This window comes from Macrotis lagotis, chromosome 7, assembly GCF_037893015.1.
Source record: "Macrotis lagotis isolate mMagLag1 chromosome 7, bilby.v1.9.chrom.fasta, whole genome shotgun sequence".
Classification (NCBI taxonomy): Eukaryota; Metazoa; Chordata; class Mammalia; order Peramelemorphia; family Peramelidae; genus Macrotis; species Macrotis lagotis.
This window is the reverse complement of record NC_133664.1, coordinates 52790656-52815875: the sequence shown is the minus strand read 5'-3', so window position 1 is coordinate 52815875 and position 25220 is coordinate 52790656. Positions and strand designations below refer to the sequence as shown.

Sequence of the window (25220 nt, the reverse complement as noted above, 5' to 3'; positions counted from 1 at the left end):
AGAGAATATACGAGATCCTGGCTGGTGGTTTATAATGATCTCTATATCCACAAATATGAATTATTTTAATTATGTTAAATAACAGATTTTTCTCCAAAATGTCAGAATTGCATCATTTGAGAGGTAGCATAAAGCAGGTAGTGCATTGGATAGAACATCAGCACTGGCATCAGGATGACCTGAATTCAAATCTGGATTCAGATATTTTACCCTCACCAGCTGTATGACCTTGGGCAACTCACTTAATCCTGATTGCCTCACATCCAGGGTCATCTCCAGTCATCCTGATCCATATTTAGTCACTGAACCCAGATGGCTCCAGAAGAGACTTTGCACAGCACCCTCTCACTCTAACTGCTTATCATAGCATCACTTCCCTGACATCATGGTCTTTTTCAAAAGTGAAGGACAAATATCATCAATTGGTGTAGGGTAGTGGAAAAAGTGCAAAATGAGAAGTCAGAGAAGACTCGAGTTTGATTCCCTCCTCTGATACTAGCCTTATAGTCACAGAATCTTAGAGGTTCTTGGGACTTTCTAAACCTAAACCAGTTAACTTTCTGTAACAGGTGGGCTTTAATCTCTCAGACACATGTATTGAAAAGGACTTAAACATGGAGGTTGGAAAAATACTCTGCCTGGCTTTAAAAAAGAGCCTTCAGTCAACCTATCCTTATCAGGGTAAAGTCATGATATCCTAAGAGAGTAGAGCTGAGATAGGTGCTACATGATCTGGAAGATATGAACCCAGGAGCCATTTTTTTTGTTTTTTTTTTGTTTTTGCAAGGCAAATGGGGTTAAGTGGCTTGCCCAAGCCCACACAGCTAGGTAATTAAGTGTCTGAGACTGGATTTGAACCCAGGTACTCCTGACTCCAGGGCTGGTGCTTTATCCACTGTGCCACCTAGCCGCCCCCCCACTGCGCCACCTAGCCGCCCCTCCGGGAGCCATTTATTAACAGGGAGTAAGTACAGGGAAAGGAAGAAAATTGCCTTGTCCCTTTAAGGGAGTTCCAAAGGAGAGAGAGCACTAGAAAAGAATCTCAAAAAAGAAGAAGCATAAAAGAAAATGGCAGTTATTTCAATAGTTTTTATGTACCATGGAGAGTTCCTCCACAAGAAGATACTCAGGAGTTAGGTATCTTTGAAATTATCTCCTGCCCAAGTCTTTGGGGATTAGTTAGGAGCTGTTAAATCTTCCAAGTAAGTTGCTACTGTTTATGTCCAGTTCCAGGCATGGAGCCCCATACCAGAAAATCAGGGATTTCCTTGATCTTCTATAGTATGAGGTCATGAGAATGTGGCTTAAAAAAGCAAGATGGTAAAGAATAGCAGGAAGGGGATCTCCAAAGGAGTTTTTATGGGCTAATCATTCTGAAAAAGTCTTTAATGTTGACATAGTTGCTATTACTACTTGGAAGCCTAGTACTCTTCACTAGGAAAGGGAAAGAGGAAGTGCTATTTTATCATGTGTCTATTAAGACAGTAAGACTTTCCCCCAACAGCCCAAATTCAATACCCAAACTCTGTCATTTCACTGGACTTCACTCTTGCTGTCCTTTATCAACCATTCTCTCTAGTTCAAGATGGCTTCAGGACATAGGTTCTCAACCTTTTTTTGTGTCCTGGATCCCTATGATGACGCTTCTAGTCACTCTCCTAGTACTTTTTTTAATTCATTAAATACAATATTTAGAATTATAAGGGAAATCAATTATATTAAAATATATTTATCAGAATATATTTTTAAAAAGTTCACCAATGCCAGCATTTCTTGTGTTTGGAGCACCATTTTGGAAACTGGGAATAAAAATGAAAAATAACAAAATCATGATCCCTGGCCTTCAGAAAGCAATGACATGAGAGATGTTCAAAATTTTATATGTGGCTCGAGGTTGAGCTAAAATTGTTTAACCCCACTTCCTAAAACATATCCAAACTAAAATTGGTGGAACTAAGTAGCTAACTTCAATAAAAGCTATTTAGGCTTCAGGTATCTGAATAGAGTTGAGAAGTGCAATAAATTTGGGAAAACCAAATGACATTGACCTTGGTATAATCAAATTAAGCTTCTTTAATAATTAAGAACACTAATGTATCTAAAATCCAATCCAAATCAATAAGACACAGCCTTTTTGGCTAGAACCAGAGCAAAGCATTTGTAGGCCCAAGAAAGGTTTGAAAGTTGTTCTCCGTACTTCTTCCCACCATTAAAGTGTGAACATAGTCTCTCAGCTTAAAAATTTAGTAAGATGTTTTTCCAATTTAGAGATAGAGTGCAGTAGTAGTATCACAACAAAATAGGTTACTTATGTATAGTTGCAGATTTAATAATGATTTTGTTTTAATGACTTCAAAGTAATTGTTTATATCATCAAAACCAAAGAATTTTATAGTCTAGCACCATAGAAAATCTTAAATAATTTAATATTAGTTTTAGTTATCTCTTTCACAGTACTACAATAAATAGGAAAAGGTTTTTTTTTTAAGAGTTTACTGCTGGGGTGGCTAGGTGGTGCAGTGGATAGAGCATCAGCCCTGGAGTTAGGAGTACCTGAGTTCAAATCCGGCCTCAGACACTTAATAATGACCTAGCTGTGTGGCCTTGGGCAAGCCACTTAACCCCATTGCTTTGCAAAAAAAAACAAAATAAAAAAAGAGTTTACTGCTATCCAAATTTGGATAGCACTTCCACCTCGAACATCTAAGTCAAGTCATCAAGAATTTATTAAATAAGCATTACTATGCTTTATGCAATGTGCTAAATAATAGTGCTACAGAGAAAGACATTAACAATCCTGTCCTCAAGGAACTTACATTCTAATAGAAGAGACAATATGTAAGCAATTTTGTACATATATACGTGTTATATACGAGGTAAATTGGAAGTAATTTCAGAAGGGAAGAAGGTTTTTGAGAGATGTTGAAAACTGAGGAGAATGATCTCTAATAGAAAATAGTATTTTGATGGAATCCAGGAGGTAAAGAAGAAAAGACAGAACATTTTAGATTTTTGTGGACAGCCAGTGTAAATGTAGTCAGTCCACAAATGTGGAGTTATGTGTGAGGAGCATCAAGGAAGTCAGTTTTTGTTAGACCATAGAGTAAAGAGAATAGAGTAAGACTGGGTTTCCTCTGTGTTGGGCAATTGAGGACAGAACTGAAAGTCTAGATCTAAAGGAATTTATGTTATATCAGGTGAGACACCATGTACACATATAAGTCTTTACAAAATTAACAGTAGGCAATTTGGGAAAGGGGGCCACCCAGACTCTGGTAAAGGCTACAAGTATATAGCCCTCTTCCAATGGCCCTCATCAAGCATTACCTCAGATTCTGCTCTAGACGATTGTAAATGTGATTTAAAACTCTACTTCGGGGCAGCTAGGTGATGCAGTGGATAGAGCACTGGCCCTAGAGTCAGGAGTACCTGAGTTCAAATTTGACCTCAGACACTTAATAAGTACCTAGTTGTGTGGCCTTGGGTAAGCTACTTAACCCCACTGCCTTGCAAAAAAACTAAAAAACCACTCTACACTTCTAAAGAAAATTCCTGTGTACTAAGATCTCTGTTTTTTTTTGCAACTAACTTGTGTATAGCTCTTTGTTTAATTTATCCAATTCTGTTTTTGTGAATCACTTTTCTACTCACCTGCAGTGTCTCAAATTATCAACACTGGTTGGGGCTCCTGTCCTATAATTTTTTGATGAAAGAGAAGAAAAGAAATGAAAAAAGGGGTGGCTAGGTGGTGCAGTGGATGGAGCACCGGCCTTGGAGTCAGGAGTACCTGGGTTCAAATCCGACCTCAGATACTTAATAATTGCCTAGCCTTGTGGCCTTGGGCAAGCCACTTAACCCCATTGCCTTGCAAAAAAAAAAAACTGAAAAAAAAGGAAAAAAACCCAGAATGAAACCAAGCAGTGAAAAATTTTTGCCTATTAACATATATTTTCAATTAGAATAAAAAGATACTTCCTCAATCCTTTCATAAGTTGAAGTGAAATTTCCTGAGAAATCTCAATGGAATTTGAAGCCATAATCTGCTTTGACACTCACATATGGAAACTGATGAATTTTAAAAATTGCAAACAGTTTTGCTGTGAAATATAGCAAGGATCTTGATAGTTGAGACAGCATCTCTTTAGAAACAGAATGCTTCAAACATCAGGTCCTCCTGCCTCCAAATCCCATGTTCTATCCCTTAAGCCATACTGTCTCTTAGAAGTTTTCCTAGAAGCTTAAAGTTGTTTTGTTCCTGGACTCTAGGTCTATCTTGGCTGAATTTGACTTCTTAAACCATCCCACTGTGACTACTGCCTTTTATTCATATTGTCAACTGAGGGGATGGTGGGCAATTGCAGGATATTCAATTCTTCTGCAAATTTATTTTCAAGTCAAATCAATGCGATAATATTGATGAAGACTTTACTATCTACCAGTAATTTTGCTAAGCACTGGAGGATACAAAAAAAGATTAAAAAACCCCAGTCCCAGGGGGCGGTTAGGTGGCCCAATGGATAGAGCACTGGCCCTGGAGTCAGGAGTACCTGGGTTCAAATGCGGTCTCAGACACTTAATAATTACTTAGCTGTGTGGCCTTGGGCAAGCCACTTAACTCCATTTGCCTTGCAAAAACCTAAAAAAAACAAAAAACAAAAAACCCCAGTCCCTCTCCTCCAGGCGCTCACAATCTAATGGGGGGTACTATATGCAAATAACTATGTACCCAAGACATAGATAATGTAAATAAGAAGTAATTTCAGAGGAGAGGCTCTTGGCATTGAGAGGAATTGAGAAAGGCTCTTTGCATCAAGTAGGATTTTGACTAATATTAACTAGCATTTATATAGAAACATGTGCTAGGTATTATCTCAGATTCTCACAACCTTGGAAGGAAGCTGCTCTTATCATCCCCATTTTACTGGTGGGGACATTGAAGCAAGCAGAAATGAATTGATTTGTCCAAGATAACACAGCTAGTATGTGTCTGAGGCCATTTGTAAACTCAGATCTTCCTGATCTCAAGCTCAGTGCTTTATCTAAGCCAGAAGGCCAAGCTGAGGAGGAAGAGGAGTCTAGATAGGGGGGGATAGTCGAGAATATTCCAGCAGTCTGCTAAATAGTGACTGTGTTACAATGTATCCAACAGGATTGTGCAAGGAGAACAATGTTACTACTTTGTAAAGTTGACTGGTTGGTCTTCATTTTTCTTTTTTAGATTTTTTTTTCAAGGCAATGAGGTTAAGTGGCTTGCCCAAGACCACCCAGCTAGTTAATTATTAAGTGTCTGAGGCCAGTTTTGAACTCAGGTACTCCTGATTTCAAGGCCAGTGCTCTATCCACTGCGCCACCTAGCCACCCCTTGTTCTTCATTTTTGTAGAGGACCAAAATGACATCACTTGTTGGAATCAAAGTCCATGTGAACATTTGAAGTGGACATGGCTCTAAATTTGTGCATCTCATATTTCTTTTAAGCTATGGCAATTCTGCTTCACTCGTAGAGTACAGTGCCTTCTTTGATGTGGGCACATGAAAGGGAGGGAATGAAGTGTTAGAAAATTGAGGATTTAGGAAGGGGTTAGGTTTTGAAGGCTTCAGAAGCCAAACAAAAAATGTTATGTTTGATGCTAAAGTATCAGGCAGAAGCTAGAATTTATGGAAGAATGAGGTGATGTGGTCAGACATGAACTTTACGAAGATCAGCTTGATAGCAGAGTGGAGGAGAGACTAGAATGGAATGACATTTAAAAAAGGTGGTCCAACCAGAAGGTACCCCAAAAGTTTAGGTGCTGTGAGTTGACAATGGATAACTGAGAGACTCTTCAGCTATTCCTTCACATAATAGTGACAGTGTATCCTTAAAATCAAGGCATATTTTTGAAACATTTAAATTAGTTTGCGGTTTTTAAAAAATTGTAGGTCTCTGCTTATTTACACAGTTCATTTTGATTTCAGCTTTTATATATGCAAAAAAAGGAAAAGCTATGGGATGGAAGTGATTTGAGAATGTGGATCATTTCTAGATTTGTTAACTTGTTTGTGATAGCATCTAAATATCACTCAAAACCTCATAAATTGATGTTATTTATAAACCCAAGGTTTTTATTGCACTTGGTTTTGAAGATCAGCATGTTTCTAAGTGATCTTTAAGAGAAATTTGGAATGTTTTCATTAACATTTTTGCCAGTATCTCATGGAATCTGGGGGAAAATGTGAAAATTTTGTATTATTCTGAAATATGCATAAACCACATTATTTTAAGAAGTTTCATTTATAGCTACTAGTTTGAGATTGTTTTTCATGTGGCACAAGCTTGGAAAATTCCTTTTCCTGTAGAATGCTCACTTGAACTCCATGATATTTACCGGCCAGGTTTGCTGAGTTGACACAGTCTAAATCTTGGTGTGTTAAAATTTTTAGATCAATGCTCTACAGGACTAATTTGTGAAAAATGTGTTACAATAGTCTACTACCAAATTTTTAAAGCACATGAATGAAAATGTCAAGACCCCTTTTTTTAAGAAAAATCTAGTGATATTCATGATGCACTCAATTATTTGATAAACCAATTAGGAGACTCTTACAATAGTTTTTTTAAACATTGTTTTTGAGTTCCAGTTTCTTCCCCTCCCTTCTTTATCTCCCACCTCCCTGAGATGGTAAGCAATCTGATATAGGTAAAATATGTTTCCTGATTAGTCATTTCCTTACACTAATTTTAAAAAAAGATGAGAAGGGATTGGAGTAGAGTGGATAGAGGAGGACAGATGCAAGTGATGGTGTGGAGATGGGACTGACAAAAACTGGCAAATGATTCAGAGTGGGAGGGTAATGGAGAAGGAAGAATGGAAGGAAAGGAGTCTTTATTGAGTTATTTCTATGTGCAAAGCATTGTGTTATCTAGGTACTGAGGATAAAAAATGGAAAAGTAAGACAGTACCTTCTCTCATGGAAATTGCTTTCTAATAGGGGAGACAGTTCTTTTAGAAGGTTTCAGCTGAAAGTCAAATGGAAAGAGCTTATGGTCCTTAGAGTACAACAACAAAGCAAAAATGGAATATCAATGCTTTTTAATGTCATTTTCATTGATAAAATCCCATCAGTTTCTGATGTTAAATAATTTGATATAGCCAAGGATTTGCAAGCAAGAGCTTTCTTTTCTGGGTCTCCAATAACTAGCTATAGCCCCTGCAGAACCCAATTCAGTCAAATTAGTAAATATTTGTAAAGTGATTACTGTACAGAGACACTGTGCTTAGACATTTTTGCCAGATTGGATCTCCACAGGGGTTGCTTCCCAGGGTGATGCCTCAGGGCACTGATTTGTAAGCATAGTTTTTCCCAAGGCTTTTGGAAGAGTGAAGAATATCTCCAAAGTTAGGAACCTGAGAGACTGTACCTTCAAAAAAAATAGAAAGCAGGCTTAGGGAAAGCTAGAGTTTCATTTTGGATGTGTTGAATTTGAGGTTCTGATGGAATATACATGTGGAAATTTCTTTAGAATTCTGCAGCCTGTGAACTGTTCTTGTACACAAGAATTGCTTCTGCCCAGCAATATTTCATATGAATTCTCTGCACTTGTGCAGTTGGTGGAACCTGAACAACATGTCAGCCAGTCACTAAATAAACTAGCACACTCATTCTGGATGACTTTTGAATTAGTATCTTTGCCCTAGTCAGGATTTCATAGGTCCATGATAAAGTACCATGGATGATGATGAAAGGATTTTCATCACTTACTGATCTTTCTGAAGTCAGCCAGTCCCTTGGTTATTGACTTATTCATTATTCTTGAGTACTGTATATTTAAAGAAATTGTTTTAAAAATTGAGAGTCAGGGCGGCTAGGTGGCGTAGTGAATAAAGCACCGGCCCTGGAATCAGGAGTACCTGGGTTCAAATCCGGTCTCAGACACTTAATAATTACCTAGCTGTGTGGCCTTGGGCAAGCCACTTAACCCCATTTGCCTCGAAAAACCTAAAAAAAATAAAAATTGAGAATCATGTATGTGTGACAGGTAGTACTTTCATAGTATTAATTAGTTATTGAAACCTATGAAATACAATTTTTTCTAGGAAAATTTTTGTATCTGTGTGGTATACATTTCTGTTGTTGCAGAATCTGGAAGCAACTTCAGGATTTTGGCATTGGATAAGCATTCTGATGTCTCTATCAACATAGCAGAAATAACTAGATATTTATTTAAAAGGGGAAACAGATTAGTGTTGTTTGATTTTGTGAATAATTAAGATTTTGACAATTTTATATGAATACAGCCCATCCCAACTTTGTCCAACTATATTCACTGTCATCAGACAACAACAATCTTTTGTTGTCATTTTAATCATATTTTATTGTCATTTCTATTGTCACTTATTATGTCTTTTGACTCATCACCATCCTTTTTATGACAAGAATGGGGAAGGTGGATAATGTGACACATATTTATTGGACACCCATCAAAGATTGTTGCTTAAAAAATGGGGATGAAAATGTAGATTAATATTAAGGTAATTAAAAATTATAAATCAACAGCTTTTCTTTTTTATATTTTTAATGAAGGATCTAGATTTATTATATATTATTACAATAATTTTGTTATAAGAGTGACCAAACCCTCCCCCCCCAGAACATGAGAAACCTCAAGAACAGTGAGAGAGAGGAAAAAAATGTACAGATTCCAATGACTCTGTCTCTGGGGTGAGTTGCTTTCTTTATCTTAAGTCCACCAGAGAAGTTGCTTCAATATTTTTCCCACAGTTGCTATTACTAGCTGTATTTTCCTCCACTCTATTCTTCCCCACTGTCATTTATTCTATTATCTCTCTCTCCTTTAATCCTGGCCCTATCCAAAAGTGTTTTGCATCTGAGTACCCTCTCCCACAATCTCCCTCTCTTCTATCACCTATTCCTCCCCTTCCCTCTCTCCATTTCCCCTTATCTCATCCCTTTCTTGTCATTTTTCTCTAGGGTAAGATAGATTTCTATACTCTATTAAGTGTATGTTATTTCCTCTCTGAGCCATTTCTGATGAGAATGAAGGCTCACTCATTCCCCCTTACCTTCCCCTTGTCCACTCCATTGAAAAAACTTTTTCTTGACTCTAATATGAAATTTCTTAGCTTCTTCTTCATTTCCTTTCCCATTCTCCCAGTACTTTCCTTTATTATCCATTGACAACATCTTTTTACTATATTATGCCATTAGATTTTACTCCTTCCTGTGCCCTGTCTATATATGCTCCTTCTAATAGTTCTTATAAATGAGAAAGTTCATATAAGTTATCAATATCTTCTTCCCATGCAGGAATACAAACAGTTCAATATCATTAAGTTCCTCATAGTTAGTCCTTCTCATCCACCCCCTCTATGGTTCACCAGAGTCCTGTACTTGGAGATCAAATTTTCTATTCAGCTCTGGTTGTTTCAGTAGGAAAGTTTGACAGTCTCCTGTTTCATTGAAAGTCCATCTTTTCCCCTGAAAGAGGATGTTCAGTTTTGCTGGGTAGTTGATTTTCGGTTGTAAACCAAGATCTTTTGCCTTCCAGAATATCATATTCCAATCTTTAAGAGCCCTTAATGTGGATGCTGCCAGTCCTGTGTAATCCTGACCATGGAGCCTCGGTAGTTGAATTATTTGTTTCTGACAACTTTTAGAATTTTCTCTTTGATTTGGGAATTTTGAATTTGGCTATAATATTCCTGGAAGTTTTTCTTTTGGGATTTCTTTCAGGAGGTGACTGGTGAATTCACTCAATTTCTACTTTACCCTTTGCTTCTAGGATCTCAGGGCAATTTTACTGTATTATTTCTTGGAAAATGAAATCTAGGCTTTTTTCCTGGTCGTAACTTGCAGGTTGCCCAACAATTTTTAAATTATTTCTTCTGAATCTGTTTTTGGGGTCAGTTTTCCAATGAGATATTTCACATTTTCTTCTAATTTTTGTTTTTTTTTGGAATGATTTTTATTTCTTTCTGATTTCTTGCAAAGTCATTAGCTTCCTTTGGTTCCATTTTGCATTTGAAGGGGTTATTTTCTTCAGAGAGGTTTTCAATCTCCTTTTCCAGCTGGCCAATTCTGCTTTTTAGGGCATTCTTCTCATTTGCCTTTTGTTTGCCTTTTCCATTTGGCCTCAATAGTCTGAGCCCATTTTCTATTTCTCTTGGAGATTTCTGATACAGAAGCTTTGATTTTTGTCATCGAGTATATGTTTTGATCTTCCATGGAACTAAAGTAATTTTCTAATGGCCAGATTCTTCTTTTTCTGTTGTTTACTCATCTTCTTAGCCCAAGACTAATTTACAGCACTTCCAAAGATTTGGGGTTGTTTTTGAGGACACCCCACCGGGACCTTTATTCCTCCAGGGTTTATGCTGTCTTGCCTGTGCTTTGATATGTAGATGAACACAACACTCCCCTCTACCCTGGAAGTGTAAGAAGGGTCCCTGTTTGGCTATCTCAGTATGGAAGCCCAAACTACAACCTGGATCTGAGTGTGGGCAAACAGCAGCGTCCTGCCCACAGAGAGAGCAGAGATATTTCTGCAGTTTCCCCTGACTTTACCATCTATGGGCTGTGCTCTGGAGTTTTAGGCTGGTTTCTCCTGATTCTCACTGCAGCACATTCTTGCTACAGGTTCTGCTGCTGGTCCTCCTCACTTGAAGGAGTTCAAGCTGTTTTCCCAGGCTGCAACTGGGGCTTTTTCCAACTCTGGGTCTTGGTGAAACACACCTTTCCCATGGAACTTCTAAGTTATCCTGAACTGGGAAATGTATCACTCAGTCTTTCTGTGGGTTCTGCCCCTCTAAATTTTGGCTAGAGTCATAATTTGATGGCTTTTAGAGTTCTTTGGGGAAGGAATTCCCAGGAAATGCTGCCTTCATGCTGCCATTTTGGATCCGCCCAACAACTTTTCTAATGAAGGAAACTCACTGAATTTGTTCTCAGATTCATGGCATATGTGCTGTTTGTTTTTTTCCCCTAAGTAGAAAGACATTGCAACAAGCAAAATTTCAGGAGCCTTGGTGACCAGTCATTTGCACCTTTAAGCATTAGAGAGATAAAGAGAATTCTGTTTTTTGCAAGGCAGTGGGGTTTCGTGACTTGCCCAAGGTCACATACCTAGGTAATTATTAATTGAATGAGGCTGGATTTTAACTCAGGTCCTCCTGACTCCAGGGCTGGTGTTGTATTCACTGTGACACCTAGTTGCCCTATAATATAGTTTTTATGACCCCCCCCCCCCAGCTTTACTTTATTGGGGAAAATCTTGTAGTAGACTGAGAGGGAATAAAAAATATTTTTGTTTCCTTTCTTGAAAAATACTGGAAAATCTGTTGGGCATTCCAGCTCCTTCCTAACTGGTCCCTTCCTACCTTTTCTAGTCTTATTATTCTTTGCTTTTCTCCAAACATTCTGTTATCCAGTAACAATGACCTCCTTATCCTATTCCTTACATATAATACCTTATATTTCTTCTTCTTTTTTTTTTTTTTTTGAGATTTTTGCAAGGCAAATGGAGTTAAATGGCTTGCCTAAGGCCACACAGCTAGGTAATTATTAAGTGTCTGAGGCTGGATTTGAACTCAGGTACTCCTGACTCCAGGGTCAGTGCTCTATCCACTGAGCCACCTAGCTACCCCAATACCTCATATTTCAATTTGAACATTTTCACTGGCTAACCCTTCACCCTTCACTTCACCCTATTCTTGGAATGCTATTCCTGATTTGTGCCTTCTGACTTTTCTAGTTTCTTTCAAGTCTTAGCTAAAGTCCCAACTTCCAAAGAGTCAAGTTCTCCTTAATCTCAGTGCCTTTTCTCCCCCTCCAGTTTATCCTATGTATCTTATTTGAGGTGGCAGCTAGGTGGTACAGTGCATAGAGTACCAGTCCAGAGTCAGGAAGACTTTCCTAAGTTCAAACATCAGACACTAGCTGTGTGCCCCTAAGGAAGACACTTAATCCTATTTATCACAGTTTCCCATCTAAAAAAAAGTAGCTGGAAGGGAAAATGGGAAACCACTCCAGTATATTTGCAAAGAAAACTTCAACTGAGGTCATGAACACTGAAATGAATGAAGAGAAATCTTACTTCTACATTATTTACATTTTGTCCCTTGAGAGAAGGGACTTCCCCCCCTCCTTTTTTTTTTTTTAACATTTATCATAATGTCAGTGCTTAATAAAATCTGGTTGACTAAATTTGTGAAAGTGTTACCTCATCTCTCTGTTGTTATTCAGTTGTTTCAGTCATATCTAGCTTTTCATGAGTTCCCACTTGAGATTTTCTTGGCAAAAATAATGGAGTAGTTTGCCATTTCCTTCTCTAGCTCATTTTACAGTGGGGGAAACTGAGGCATACAGGATTGAGTGATTTGTCCAGGGTTACACAGCTAGTAAATTCTGAGATTGTATTTGAACTCATGAGATGAATCTTTCTCATTCTCAGCTCAAGTGCCCTATCCCTGCTGAAGAAGCCAATTTATCTTAATTCTTTCTATTGTTTTGGCCTCCATTGAATTGTTTTACTCCTCAGAATACTTTTAAAGGACCAGTGATCATAGGAATACATCTTAGCTGATTAAATATTTTTCTACTATGGTTACCTAACAAATAACTCTTATCTTTTTAATATTACAGTCTACTCACATTGACCAGGCGAGTTTCCAGGTTGATGCTTTTGGATCAACTTTCATTCTCGATGTTGTACTCAACCAGTAAGTATTTTGCCATATGGGAATGATATCTTAGGGTCACACTAAATTCATCTTTTTATTCTTTTATTAAATTGCATGCTCTGGATATTCCTCTTAAATTTTCTTCAATTTTAATGCCTCAAATTTTCATTATCTGCTATAGAGATAACTTGGCAGTTTTACATTGGCTCCATGAAATTGATATAGTATTTTATTTGTTTTTGTCATTGATGATGACTTTGTAGGTGAATGAATAACTATTGAATAAACATGAGTGGAAGGTTAATATGAAGAAATGAATGTTGGATGCTGGACAGTTGTAATGTAATTGAGGGATTGGGACCATACTTGTGATTTCATTGTTAAAGAGAATTTCTCCAAGTGCAGGTTCTTCTTTATAATTTATGATCTTAGCAGTAAAAGGCTAAATAATTTTCCAGTGTTATACAGTCAGTAAGTGTCAGAAAAAAGAGAGACTTGAACTCAGGTCTTCTGGTTCTGAGGTCAGGTCTATATAATTGAAATTGCAATGTAATTTAGTATTATGAAATCATAAGATAAGAATCATTTCTTTTGAGTTTGTAATCTCAAGTGCTAAGGGGATATAGGTGATATAACTAGCTGTGATTTTTTATATCTGGATGAAAAAGTTTTATTTAAACTTTGCATCTCTCTCACTGTCTCCCTCCTGTACTTGGGGCAGAGCATTTTATAAATGTTTGATGTTATTTGTATCCAGGTCATCTAAACCTTAATGGTGTCACATTGTTGGATTCTGTGTTGAGTGCTGATACATTCTGAGCTCTTCAGAGAAATAAATGCAGGAAAACAAAGGTTATCATTAGTATTGAGTGGAAATGGAAGAATGAACCTATGTCAAAGTGGCATGATAATGATAATATACAGTCTTTACTGTAGGAATACTGTTATTATAACAAATATGAAGAAAATGAGAGTATAAATTGAGACTGACAGGATTATGAAAGATGAAAGGTATATTGTTCTTTGAAGATGAAACTATGCTAGATATCTGTATATCCTCTATGGACAGTGGCGTCTTACTTATATTGTAATAGCAATTATGATTTGACAAATATATTTTTCCTTCACTTAGATGGAACATTCTGCACTTTTGATTTTATGTTGATTAAAAATAAAAAAAGATAAGCTAACATGTTTCAGATTAGGGGCTTCTGATAAGTTGCTGCTCATGCTCATAATTTTTTAAAGGGAGGTAAATTAGACTAAAATTTGTATTTGAAGTTGGACTTCATCTGTAAATGCTTTCCACAAAATGCTTTCATATTGGAGTAGAAAAGACTTTTTTATCAAAAGTCTAGTCAGAAAATCAAATTAATATAAAGAGTTGTAACACTAAGAAATCCAAATTTAAATAACTTCTATAAGTAGAAGATAAAAAGTAGAGAAAGGTAAGAAAAAGTAAGTTTGATTAGTGCAATGTCTGCTAATATGATGAGGAAAATGATAGGGAACATCGTTTAATATTTAATAGATTCACACTTATAATTATGCATTGTCAGTGGCAGAAAAGTTAAAAAGTATATGAGAACCTAAAAACAGCAACAGTAATAATAATAATAATAATAATTTATTATAATGATAATTGATTATATTTATATATTATATTAAGGCTTGGATTGTTTTGTCTCATCTGATTTCTCACAACATCTAGTACAAACTATACTCTCATGGGCAACATGGTACTAGTAACATGAAACAGAAATGAATTAGCCAAAGGACAATATACAAAGAGACAGTGACAGTGCAGCACTGTGGCAAAACCTTAAGCTTGGAAGAAAGGTCATAATTTTCACATATAGAAAGAGGATCCTGATAAAATCAGAGGTCTTAAATTATTAAAGAATTGTCCTTAATTTGCTCCTTTCATAATTGTATAGTCATATTGTATATCTAATGGCTAGCTTTTCTTGAAATCAGAAGTGCAGAAATGCATTGGAAAGTAGGCCAAATTCTTTGCACATGGTCAATTCTAATCTCACTTTCCTTCTTTTATGCAAAATCATTGTTTCTCCACCGAGTCCATTAAGGCTCCTGGAATTTACCACTAAGTAAAGAGTTCATTTTTATTTTCAGGACAGATACCCAGCAAGCAATTTCACTGGTATAGGGAACTAATAAGCCTGTACTTTCTCTTGAACTTCTGAGTCTAAGTTCAATGACAACATTTCCCTGGGTGACAAAAGTCATTATATCAGAAATGGGGCTTAACTCCAGCCTGTCTGGTTTCTGGGGTCAGCTTTAGACACTATATTGTGCAATCTCTTTTATAATGCCCTTAAAAATAGGAAAATTATTACCTCATTCCTAGATCATGAATGTTTCACTTCTAAAAATTTTTTTGTTAAGTTGATTATTTGACCTGTGAAAAAGGTAGTGTCAATTCTTCCCAGTAGATAGAAAGCCAGCCTTGGAATCAGCCAGAACTGAATTGTGTGCCACCTCTGAAACATATTGATCATGTTCTTCTGGATCACTTAGCCTCTCAATGTCCCCAGATCCTCTTTAAGTTTGCAGAGTAAGTTACCTGTTTTCATTTTATCTGTGAAAGTTCCCTTGAACAATGAAATCACAAGCCTGGTCTAAAGAAAAGAAAAAACCAAATTATCCTAAAAGCAACCCAAACTAAGTTTTCTCTCATTCTCTAACTCTTTCTTTGACCTTCTTCATTCTTCTTAGTTCTTTTCAGAGTGGGAGCCCAGAGTATAACTCAGCATGGCAGAAATCAGTAGATGATATTGTCAAGCACTAGATAAGTAAAGTCCCAATATAGGTTGGGAAGAAGAAGGGAGGAGTGACAACAAGGTTAGGTAGGAGAGGAGCAGAGTCAGACAAAACAATGGAAGGTAAACCAAACTGCTTACAAATGAAATATCCCAACCTTATTTTTCTTTTTTTTAATGAAAAATCATTGTTTTCACTAGACCATTATGGTTCCTGTAACAAAATAAGGAGAGACAATTTTCAAAGATGTCTGTGGAAAGGGTCTTGAATTTGCTGGCTATCCTTGACTGTAGAATGGTCCCCAGGTGGTGATGAAGGCTCAATGTAATTGGCCCACGATGAAGATTATGATGATAGTAAAAAACCCAAGTAATCACACCAATGATTATAATAATTTAATGATAGTGATGAGGGGGACAATAAAAACCCTAACAGATCTCTCACCACGGATAGTAAATAGAATTGCTTTTTTTTTCAGATCCCAAAGAAACTTTAGATAGCATATGGCATAACTTCCTCATTAAATAGCTGGGGAAACTGAAGCCCAGAAAGGTTTTTTGTAACTGTGTGTCTATATCAAAATTATTATGGTGGAAATTTAGTAATTAAAAATCCCTATTTTAGCTAGCATTTATATAAAACTTAAAAGTTTCTAAAGCATTTTATGCTTTTCATAACAATTCTATGAGGTAGACGCTACTATTATCCTCATTTTGCCACCAAGAAGATTGAAATTTGATGAAGTTAAGTGACTTGCCCAAGATCTCTTAGCTTTTAAAAGTCCAAAGTAGAATTTGAACTTGGGTCTTCCTGATTGTCTCAGTCTATCCACTGATCCACCTAGCTGCCTCTAGATAAGGGGTTCTTAATCTTTTTATGTCATTGTCATTATATTTATGTTTTTAATAATCTGGTAAAGTCTAAGAATAATGTTTTTAAAATAGAAGGAAATGGCAAATCTCAGGGGTAGTGAAAATAAAGATGAAAAGGAAGAAAGGAAGGAAAGAAGGAGGGAAGAAAATAGAAATGGAAGGAAGGCAGGGAAATACTTTAAAAGAAAATAAAATTGGGGCAGCTTGGTGGCACAGTGGATAGAGCACTGGCCCTGGAGTCAGGATTACCTGAGTTCAAATCTGGCCTCAGACACTTAATTACCTAGCTGTGTGGCCTTGGGCAAGCCACTTAACCCCATTGCTTTGCAAAAAAACCCTAAAAAAGAAAAAAAAAGAAAAAAGAAAACTGTGATGTTTCCATATATAAGTTCATGGACTTACTGACATCTTTCTGTAAACTCCCAGTTCAACTCCACCCCTGACCCCCAAGTATTGGTAGTTAGAACATCTACTAACAGGAGAACTATGTAACAAGAAAGCATAGGTCACTTCCCAGAGAGCTGGACATATCCTCTGGTCCCTCTCTAGGGGGCATGTGCTCTGGAATTTTGTTAGCGGATCCTAGTCCCAGCACATGTGCAACATGCATCCCTTGCTGCAATTTATCCTTTCTTCATAAAAGGGATGTAAATGATATAGATTGATGTCACAATATTTTATATCAGATTAAATAAGTTTAGGTTAAGTAACAATGAAAGGTACCTAAAAAAAAGTAATAATGAGAGGTTATATATGATTAGCTCCACAATAAGCTACATTAATTCCAAAAAGTGAATCATTATAAATCATCAAAGAGGATGATCAAAGAAACCTAGGAGAGGGTGAAATTTGAAAGACAGGTATAATTTGGATAAGTAGAGACAAAAGGTTATTAACGGTAGATGATGATGATGATGATATTTGTACATTAAAGGTAGAAGGGAAAAAATGAACAAGAACTTTTAGCTGGAAATAATAAAACATTATCAGGTTAATGAGAAGGCCAACTTTAAAAAAAAACTCAAAGCAAAACATTTTCTTTCTTTTTTTTTGAATTTATTTATTTTCTTGGATTTTACAATTTTCCCCCTAATCTCACTTCCCTCCCCTCACTCCCCACAGAAGGCAGTCTATTAGTCTTTACATTGTTTCTATGCTATACGTTGATCTAAGTTGAATGTGTTGAGAGAGAAATTATATCCTTAAGAAAAAAATATAACAGCAAAATTACATAATAAGATTGCATTTTTTCAATTAAAGATAATAGTCTTTCGTCTTTGTTCAAACTCCACAATTCTATCTCTGGATATAGATGGTATTCTCCATTGCAAATACCCCCAAATTGTCCCTGATTGTTGCGCAGATGTAATGAGCAAGTCCATTAAGATTGATCATCAACCCCTTGTTGCTGTTATGGTGTACAGTGTTGTTCTGGTTCTACTTATCTCACTCAGCATCAATGCATACAGATCCTTCCAGGCTTCTCTGAATTCCCATCCCTCCTGGTTTCTAATAGATTAATAGTGTTCCATAATGTACATACACCACAATTTGTTCTGCCATTCCCCAATTGATGGACATTCACTCAATTTCCAATTCTTTGCCATCACAAACAGAGCTGCCATGGATATTTTTGTACAAATGATGCAAAATATTTTATTTTTTCCCCCAGTTAGAAGTTAGTTGATTAAAAGGGTAGCTATGTAGGCCAAGGAACAAAAGATTAGATACATAACAGAGAGAAAGACTCTTGAATGGCAGACAGGAACTTGGATATTGTCTTTTAGGAACAGGGAAAGTCATTGGACATTTTAAAGTTGCAAAAGTCAAAATTTCATTCATTAAGTTAGTAGGAAATAAATTTATGAGTACATTTGCCTTTGAAATTGGCATTTCATTGTTTATATATTTGTGGCATTTAAGCAAACTTGAAATGATGACCAAAAATGTATCTGGTATCCCAGAATTGATTTCCACATTCATTAGTATGAGGAAGCATTCATTAGGTAAATAGTCCTTTAATTCCTAAATTCTATTTTTTACACAGTGCCTAACATAATTTTGTATATAGCAATGAGGATTGGACTATGATTTCAATAGAAAAATTCCTTTCCCAAATCAAATCAGAACCTTATTTTGGAAACTTAGAGTCTCAGAGAATTGGCTAGAGTGCTTGAAAAGCGATGAATCCGCCGAGTCACAGAGTCAATATATGTCAGAGGTAAAACTTGACCCTTGATCTTTCTTCGATCTGAATTGACTGATTGTAGAGAGTTGGCATTCATGCACGTTTACTGAATTGAATTAGCTACTATAATTTTTGTGGGACAGAAAACTATACTACCAGTGTTTAAATTATCTTTTAAATGGTATTAAGAACTTCCAACCCCCCCCTTTTTTAAAACACCAGAGCAGAAAAATAGGTAAGCTTAAGGAGAAAGTGTTTTGACTGAAAAGTAAGTCAGTAAATTTTTTCTTTTTTGCTTGTCTCTTGGTCTTATTACTCTTGATATCAATGCTAATGAATTCACATAATAGAAAATAATCAGAGATTTCAAGGATTTGAAATTTTCACCCCCTTAATTATCTTCCCTCTATAAACACAGATATAGACTTAATAAACTTTTTGAGTAGCCTAGCTAGAAATTCATTCCCTTGCATCCAGCCTGTTGATAAATCTTTCTATCCTTGGCAAGACTTATCTTTCAACAATAGAAATACCATTGCTCTTGTGCCCATATTTTGGTAGAGTCTTCCAGGGCTTGAGATTTGCTTGCTTAGTCTTTGAGAACCCAGGAGAGTAAGTACATGAACCAAACATTAGCCTACTTAGCTGCACAGAGATTTGACTTCAAGAACAGGCATGCTACTGAGAAAGCTGCCTGAAACCTCCATGTCCTAGGATCTTAGACTTCTCCACACCAACAAATATTGAACAGAATTTGGTAGAATGTCATATTTCAGGAGTCAGTGAACAAGATCATATTTCTGAATGTATAAAGGATATTGAGACATGGATTCTCTTTATATGCCATCTTTTTTACCCAGTAAAATTTTCATTCAATGTGTATTTCATCCTTTTGTCATATTTTTCCCCTTTAAATAATAATGTAATTCTATACCAAAAATTCCCAGTAGTGACAAGCTTTTAAGTATAACAATACAATGAAATTTGAGTCTTTAATTAACTTTTCACTAAATCTTTCACCAAATCTAACAGCGTATTTATTTGATGTCATGCTCTTAAGATCTTAAGAAAATAGATGTAGAATTGTAAAGAATTTCCAATTAATTGGGTGGTTAGGTGTTTTGGTGGATAGAGTACTAGACCTGGGATCAGGGAAGACCTGAATTCAAATGTGGCTTCAAACACTTAGTAGCTATATGACCCTTGGCAGATCATCTAAGCTCTATCTTTTTTTCAACTGTAAAACTTGGAATAATAATATTTCTCAAGGTTTTGTGCAAATAAAATAATATAGTAATTGTAAAATTCTTAGCCAAGGTTCTGACTTGTAGTAAGTATTATATAAATTTCAACTGTTATTATTGTTTCGGTCATTTTATTATTGTTATCATCAAATGAGATAATATTTATTAAAGTACTTAATATAGTGTTTGGTCCAGATTAAGAGTTTAATAAATTGTTCCATGCCTCTTCCATTCCCTATAAAAGCCATCTGGTCCACCAGTTGTAGGTGAGGGAAGTGAGTTAAGTTAAGTGACTTGTGCAAGGTCACACAGGTAATACGCATCAGATACTTACCACTTGTTTGACCTTGGTTAAGTCACTTAATTTCACTGATAATCACTTTTCTCATTAATTGCGTAACAATGGGATCTAGAATTCTTAGTTGTCAGTATAAGTATCAATTAGAATAAAACAATGCGCTTTCAAAAAAATCAGTGAAGAGATAAGGTAATTTGGATCCCATAGAATCAGACTGATAAGGGATTTTTGTATGATCAGTCCATAATGGAAGTTATGAAGATAATATTCTTCATGTCTTATTTTTTCATATAGGTAGATATTAAGTTGATCCATCTGAGTTTTTTAAAAAAATAATCAGAGTACTAAATATTTTAAATGTGATTCATGAGAGAATCAGAGTAATTGGATGTGACTTTGCATAGTAAATTGAAATTCTGACTCTGATAGCAGAGCATTGGAAGGAGAGCAGGCCCTAGAGTCAGGTTGAAAAGAATTACTAATCTGTGCGACTTGGATAAGTTACTATACTTATTAAATAGTGATGAGTTAAAAGAGGAAGCTACAAAAAGACTAGAAGATTCCATCAGAGGTTATAATGGTATCAAAATCTATGGAATTGGAGCCAAAGTAGCACTTAGATACAAAGCCATGACTTTGAAAACATCCTTTACAGGAATTCTAGTAAAGGAATTTCCTTACTATTAAAGAGAGGGAATGGACAAGATTTCTTCTAAACTCCTGTGGTCCTATAATGGTGTGTATTCTATGAACCACATTAACTATGTAATCTTGAGTGAGTCATTTCAACCTGGTGAACTTCAGTCTTCTCAATTGTAAAATGGGAATAATTTTTCTTGCACATCCTACCTACCAAGATTATTTTGGGGAAAGTGCTTTGTAAATTTTAAAGCACTATGGAAATAGGAGTGATTATTATTATACAGATTTTGTCTTGCTCTGATAAAATCATTTATGCTCAAATAAAAATAAGAAAACATATTTTGGGGTAGTAGCTTAATATGTTATAAAATATTCTTCACCTTACAAAATGAATTGATTCTCTCTACATTGAGAATTTAAAAGAATCTAAGTATTTTATTCAAATCAAACTTTTTAGGGTTACATCAAAGACAGAATTTGAATCAAAATTCTTAACCTCCAGAGTCAGTGGTCTTGTTCATTGGATCTGCCTCACTGAAAATTCTGTTTCTTCTTTTGTTCTTTCAAGAATCGTCAGGGGATACAACAGCAGTACAGTGGGGCAGCCTATATATAAAACAATAGCCAAGAGGTCCTGTGTCTCTTTTTTTTCCTGTCTATCAGCTTCAGGAAGAAGAGAGAAGCAGCTAGACTCATCAGAACTATGAGCCTAAGCTGCTGGCAGAAATTATTTCCCTCACTCTGCTTTGACTTTCTTATTGTGAGAATACAAATTTTCTGAGATTTTTTTTTTTTGAAATCCAGAAAAATTCCTAACTTGACAACTCAGTGACCTCAGACAAAGATTTGCCGGTTTGGAGCATTGTTGTCAGTCTGAAATCTTCAAATTGTAGAAAGATGAAAGTGACTTCATCTCCATAGAGAATCCTAAACCCATCCTAACCTTTTTTTTTGATTCTGAGATTAATTTTGTTTTTAAAAAGTCCAAAACAGTGGAGAAATTAATGACTCTCTAATCCATTTTTTCTAATCCATTTTTTGAGAACAAACTTCATCTCTGAAAACATTTTCATTTTTATTAGGAACTTAGTAATCACCTACGCCACAAACATTTCAATAAACAAAGGACTTAAAAGAGGGGTGAATATGAAACCATGAACTTAAGTAGTTTTTTTAAGTATATTAATTTTTACAAGGTAGTAACAAAATTGCCCTTCTTGTTGCATTTTGAACATCTGAGATGAGAGTCCTCATCTTAAAGAAATGTACAGAAATCGTAATATTTTTCTCTGCAGCTCAAGACCCTGATTTCTTTTAGTTTCGTTGTTAATGGAAATAGAAACAGATAAATTTTCTCTATAAGTAACTCTCTTTTACTTAAAGATTATTATTAAGTTACTCTTCTATCTTCTTGACAGTCTTTGCTGTTAGAATTCCTTTACTCCCTTCTAAAATTATAGAATGATTGAATGGTACACGTGGAAGGGACATTAGCGGTCCATCTATTCTGATTCTCTTATTTTACAGATGAGAAAACAGACCCGGAGCAATTAAGTGACTTGCTTCTGGAGGTAGAGACAATGTCTTAAGGGATACTCACAATTAGCGGCCAAGAATTGAATGACAATTCAACAAAAGAGCCTGAGAAGTAGCATTCTGACAGAGGGGACAAATCTGAAAAGGGCTTGAAAAACGTAGAAAAGGGAAAGATTCCAGAAGGAGAAGGTTATCAGTGGTGCCAAAGGCTGAGGAGACATCAAGAAGGCTGAGGGAAAAAAGCCCATTAGTGAACAGTCAATTAAGAGATCACTGGTGAATTTGGAGAAGGCCATTTCTGTTGAATAATAAGGAAGGAAGACATACTACAGAGATTTTAGAAGCCAGTGAGAGGAGAAAGAAATGGAGAGACTTAATGTATATGGCTTTCCACAGGAGTTTAGCCAAGAAGGGGACAAGATATCAGATGATAGTAGGTGGGCAAGGTAGAATATTTTGGGTTTTTTTTTTAAGAATGGGGAAACTTGGGTTATGTTTATAGGTACCAGCAAAGGAAACAATAGACAGGGAAAGAATGAAGAAAATAGAGAGTGGGGATGACAGAGGGGACAATCTGATGGAAAATAAAGAAGAGGAAGGGATCAAGGTTATGTGTCAATTTCTTGACAATAGAATGACTTTATGCAAATCAGGGTTGAAGGGGGAGTGGGGGGTTGATATCAAACAGATATGAGTTGAGGAGATGAGGAAAAGAAAAGAGTCTCCATTTTTTTCAGCCCTCAGCAAAAGAGATGGAGAGGAGAGAATGGTGTGGAAGGCTTAAGAGAAGAAAAGATAGAAACAACCACTAGGGAGAGTAGCCTAGGGAACTGATTAGAAAGAAGTAGGATTGCTTGGTCTAGTGAGCATGAGCTCACATAAATTTGTAGTGGGCCAGGACAACTTGTTTTCCATTACAGCACCCTTTTAATATGTGGTATTTTCCAACTCTGTAATAATTTTGTGGGGCTCTCTGACTGCCATAGTATATTCTACATGTCTGATATTATGACCTGTAGAACTAAATCAAAATTTATAAATATTTGATTAATATTGAGCATAACAAAAGTAAAAGTTCACCATTCACATACATCTACTACTATTAAAAACAATAAAGAGAAGACAAAGGAGAAAGAAGATGAGGGAGAAGAAAGGAGGAGGAGAAGGAAAAGGAGAGGAGGAGAAGAGAAGAAGAAATTTCATTGAGGACTTTTGGTTTTTGTAGACTGCTTTTCATACTGATTTGAACCTATCAACTACCTATGAGCCTATCAACCCACCCTATGAGATGAACACTACAGATATCTTCATTTTATGGATAAAAGATTATTTAACCTTTTAGGGTCATACAGCTCTTAAGAATCTGAAGAAAGATTTACATTTAGGTATTTTTTGACTTCATGTGCAGAACTCTGTGTCATTTTAGAAAATACAAGCTTTGAGGATCCTTCTTTCAACTCCCACTCTGTTTTTTTTCTTGCCAAGTTGAATTTCCAGAGCCAGGCTGGCCATATCTCTCCATTATTGTTCTCTGATAGCCCTTAAGGAGTTGAGTGATTTTCTAAAAGTATTGATTCAAATCTCCATTGGTACACTTCTTTCCAAGATCATTTGTTGAAAATCATTTAATCAAAAGCTTTTCTGAGGTACCACCTCACACCTCTCAGACCAGCCAATATGACCAGAAAAGATAATGATCATTGTTCGAAGGGTTGTGGGAAATCTGGGCTGTGAATTCATCCAACCTTTCTGGAGAGAAATTTGGAACTATGCCCAAAAGGGCAACAAAAATTGTGCATACCCTTTGATCCAGCAATACCACTACTGGGTCTATACCCTGAAGAGATGATGAAAAAGGGTAAAAAATCACTTGTACAAAAACATTCATCCAGTCCTATTTGTGTTAGCAAAGAATTGGAAATCAAGTAAATGCCCTTCAGTTGGGGAATGGCTTAGCAAACTGTGGTATATGTATGTCATGGAACACTATTGTTCTATTAGAAACCAGGAGGGATGGGAATTCAGGGAAGCCTGGAGGGATTTGCATGAACTGATGCTGAGTGAGATGAGCAGAACCAGAAAAACACTGTACACCCTAACAGCAACATGGAGGTGATGATCAACCTTGATGGACTTGCTCATTCCATCAGTGCAACAATCAGGGACAATTTGGGGCTGTCTGCAATGGAGAATACCATCTGTATTCAGAGAAAGAACTGTGGAGTTTGAACAAAGTTCAAGGACTATTCCCTTTAATTTAGGAAAAAAAATCTTATATCTTATTGTCTGATCTTGTTAGCTCTTATACTTTATGTTTCTCTCTCATCACATTCAATTTGGATCAATGTACAACATGGAAACAATGTAATGACTGACAGATTGCTTTCTGTGGTGGGGAGGGAAGTTAGATTGGGGGAAAAATTGTAAAACTCAAAATAAATAAAATCTTTAATTAAAAAAAAGAAAATCATTTAATCAGTCAGATTTAAATAGTGTTCTAGATACCAGTATTTGTTATGATGATAGAGTAAGCACAATTGTTATAAAATATGTCTACCAACTTTTGTGACATAATCTCCCAACTAATAGTCATAGAATACAGGTGAAAGCTGTGTGACAATTGGACACCAAAATGGGTGAACAACCCTGAAAAAGGCCAAGTAAGACCTCATCAGAGGTGCTAGTCCTACATGAATACCCCATACACCCCATCTATAACTTCAAGAAGCTGTAGCCTGCACAGTGTCTACATTGTGATTAACCATCTTGGCAGATCAGCCATCCTATGAATCTTTTGAATCAGGAGTCTTCTTCTGGTCAAAAGAAAATGGAAAGAGATCTGATCAAAATCAAAGCCAAATCTTTCTTTTCTTTCCTCCCCTCACCACCTTATTTCCATCTCAGTGGGGTTTGGCTAGAACTCCACACCCCTATCTTTAGAATTCTCTTCTTTTCCCCCTCTCTTCCTTCCTTCTTGACAA

At 36.1% G+C, this 25220-nt stretch overlaps 1 protein-coding gene across 1 annotated transcript in view; it reads left to right on the top strand.

The window, feature by feature from the left end:
* Nucleotides 1-25220, top strand: part of LOC141494049 (disintegrin and metalloproteinase domain-containing protein 22-like) — a 160400-nt gene that overhangs the window by 40896 nt on the left and 94284 nt on the right. The window contains exon 3 of the mRNA XM_074195226.1: nucleotides 12638-12717. Coding sequence (XP_074051327.1) covers nucleotides 12638-12717 — 80 coding nt within the window. The remainder of the gene's footprint in view (nucleotides 1-12637; nucleotides 12718-25220) is intronic.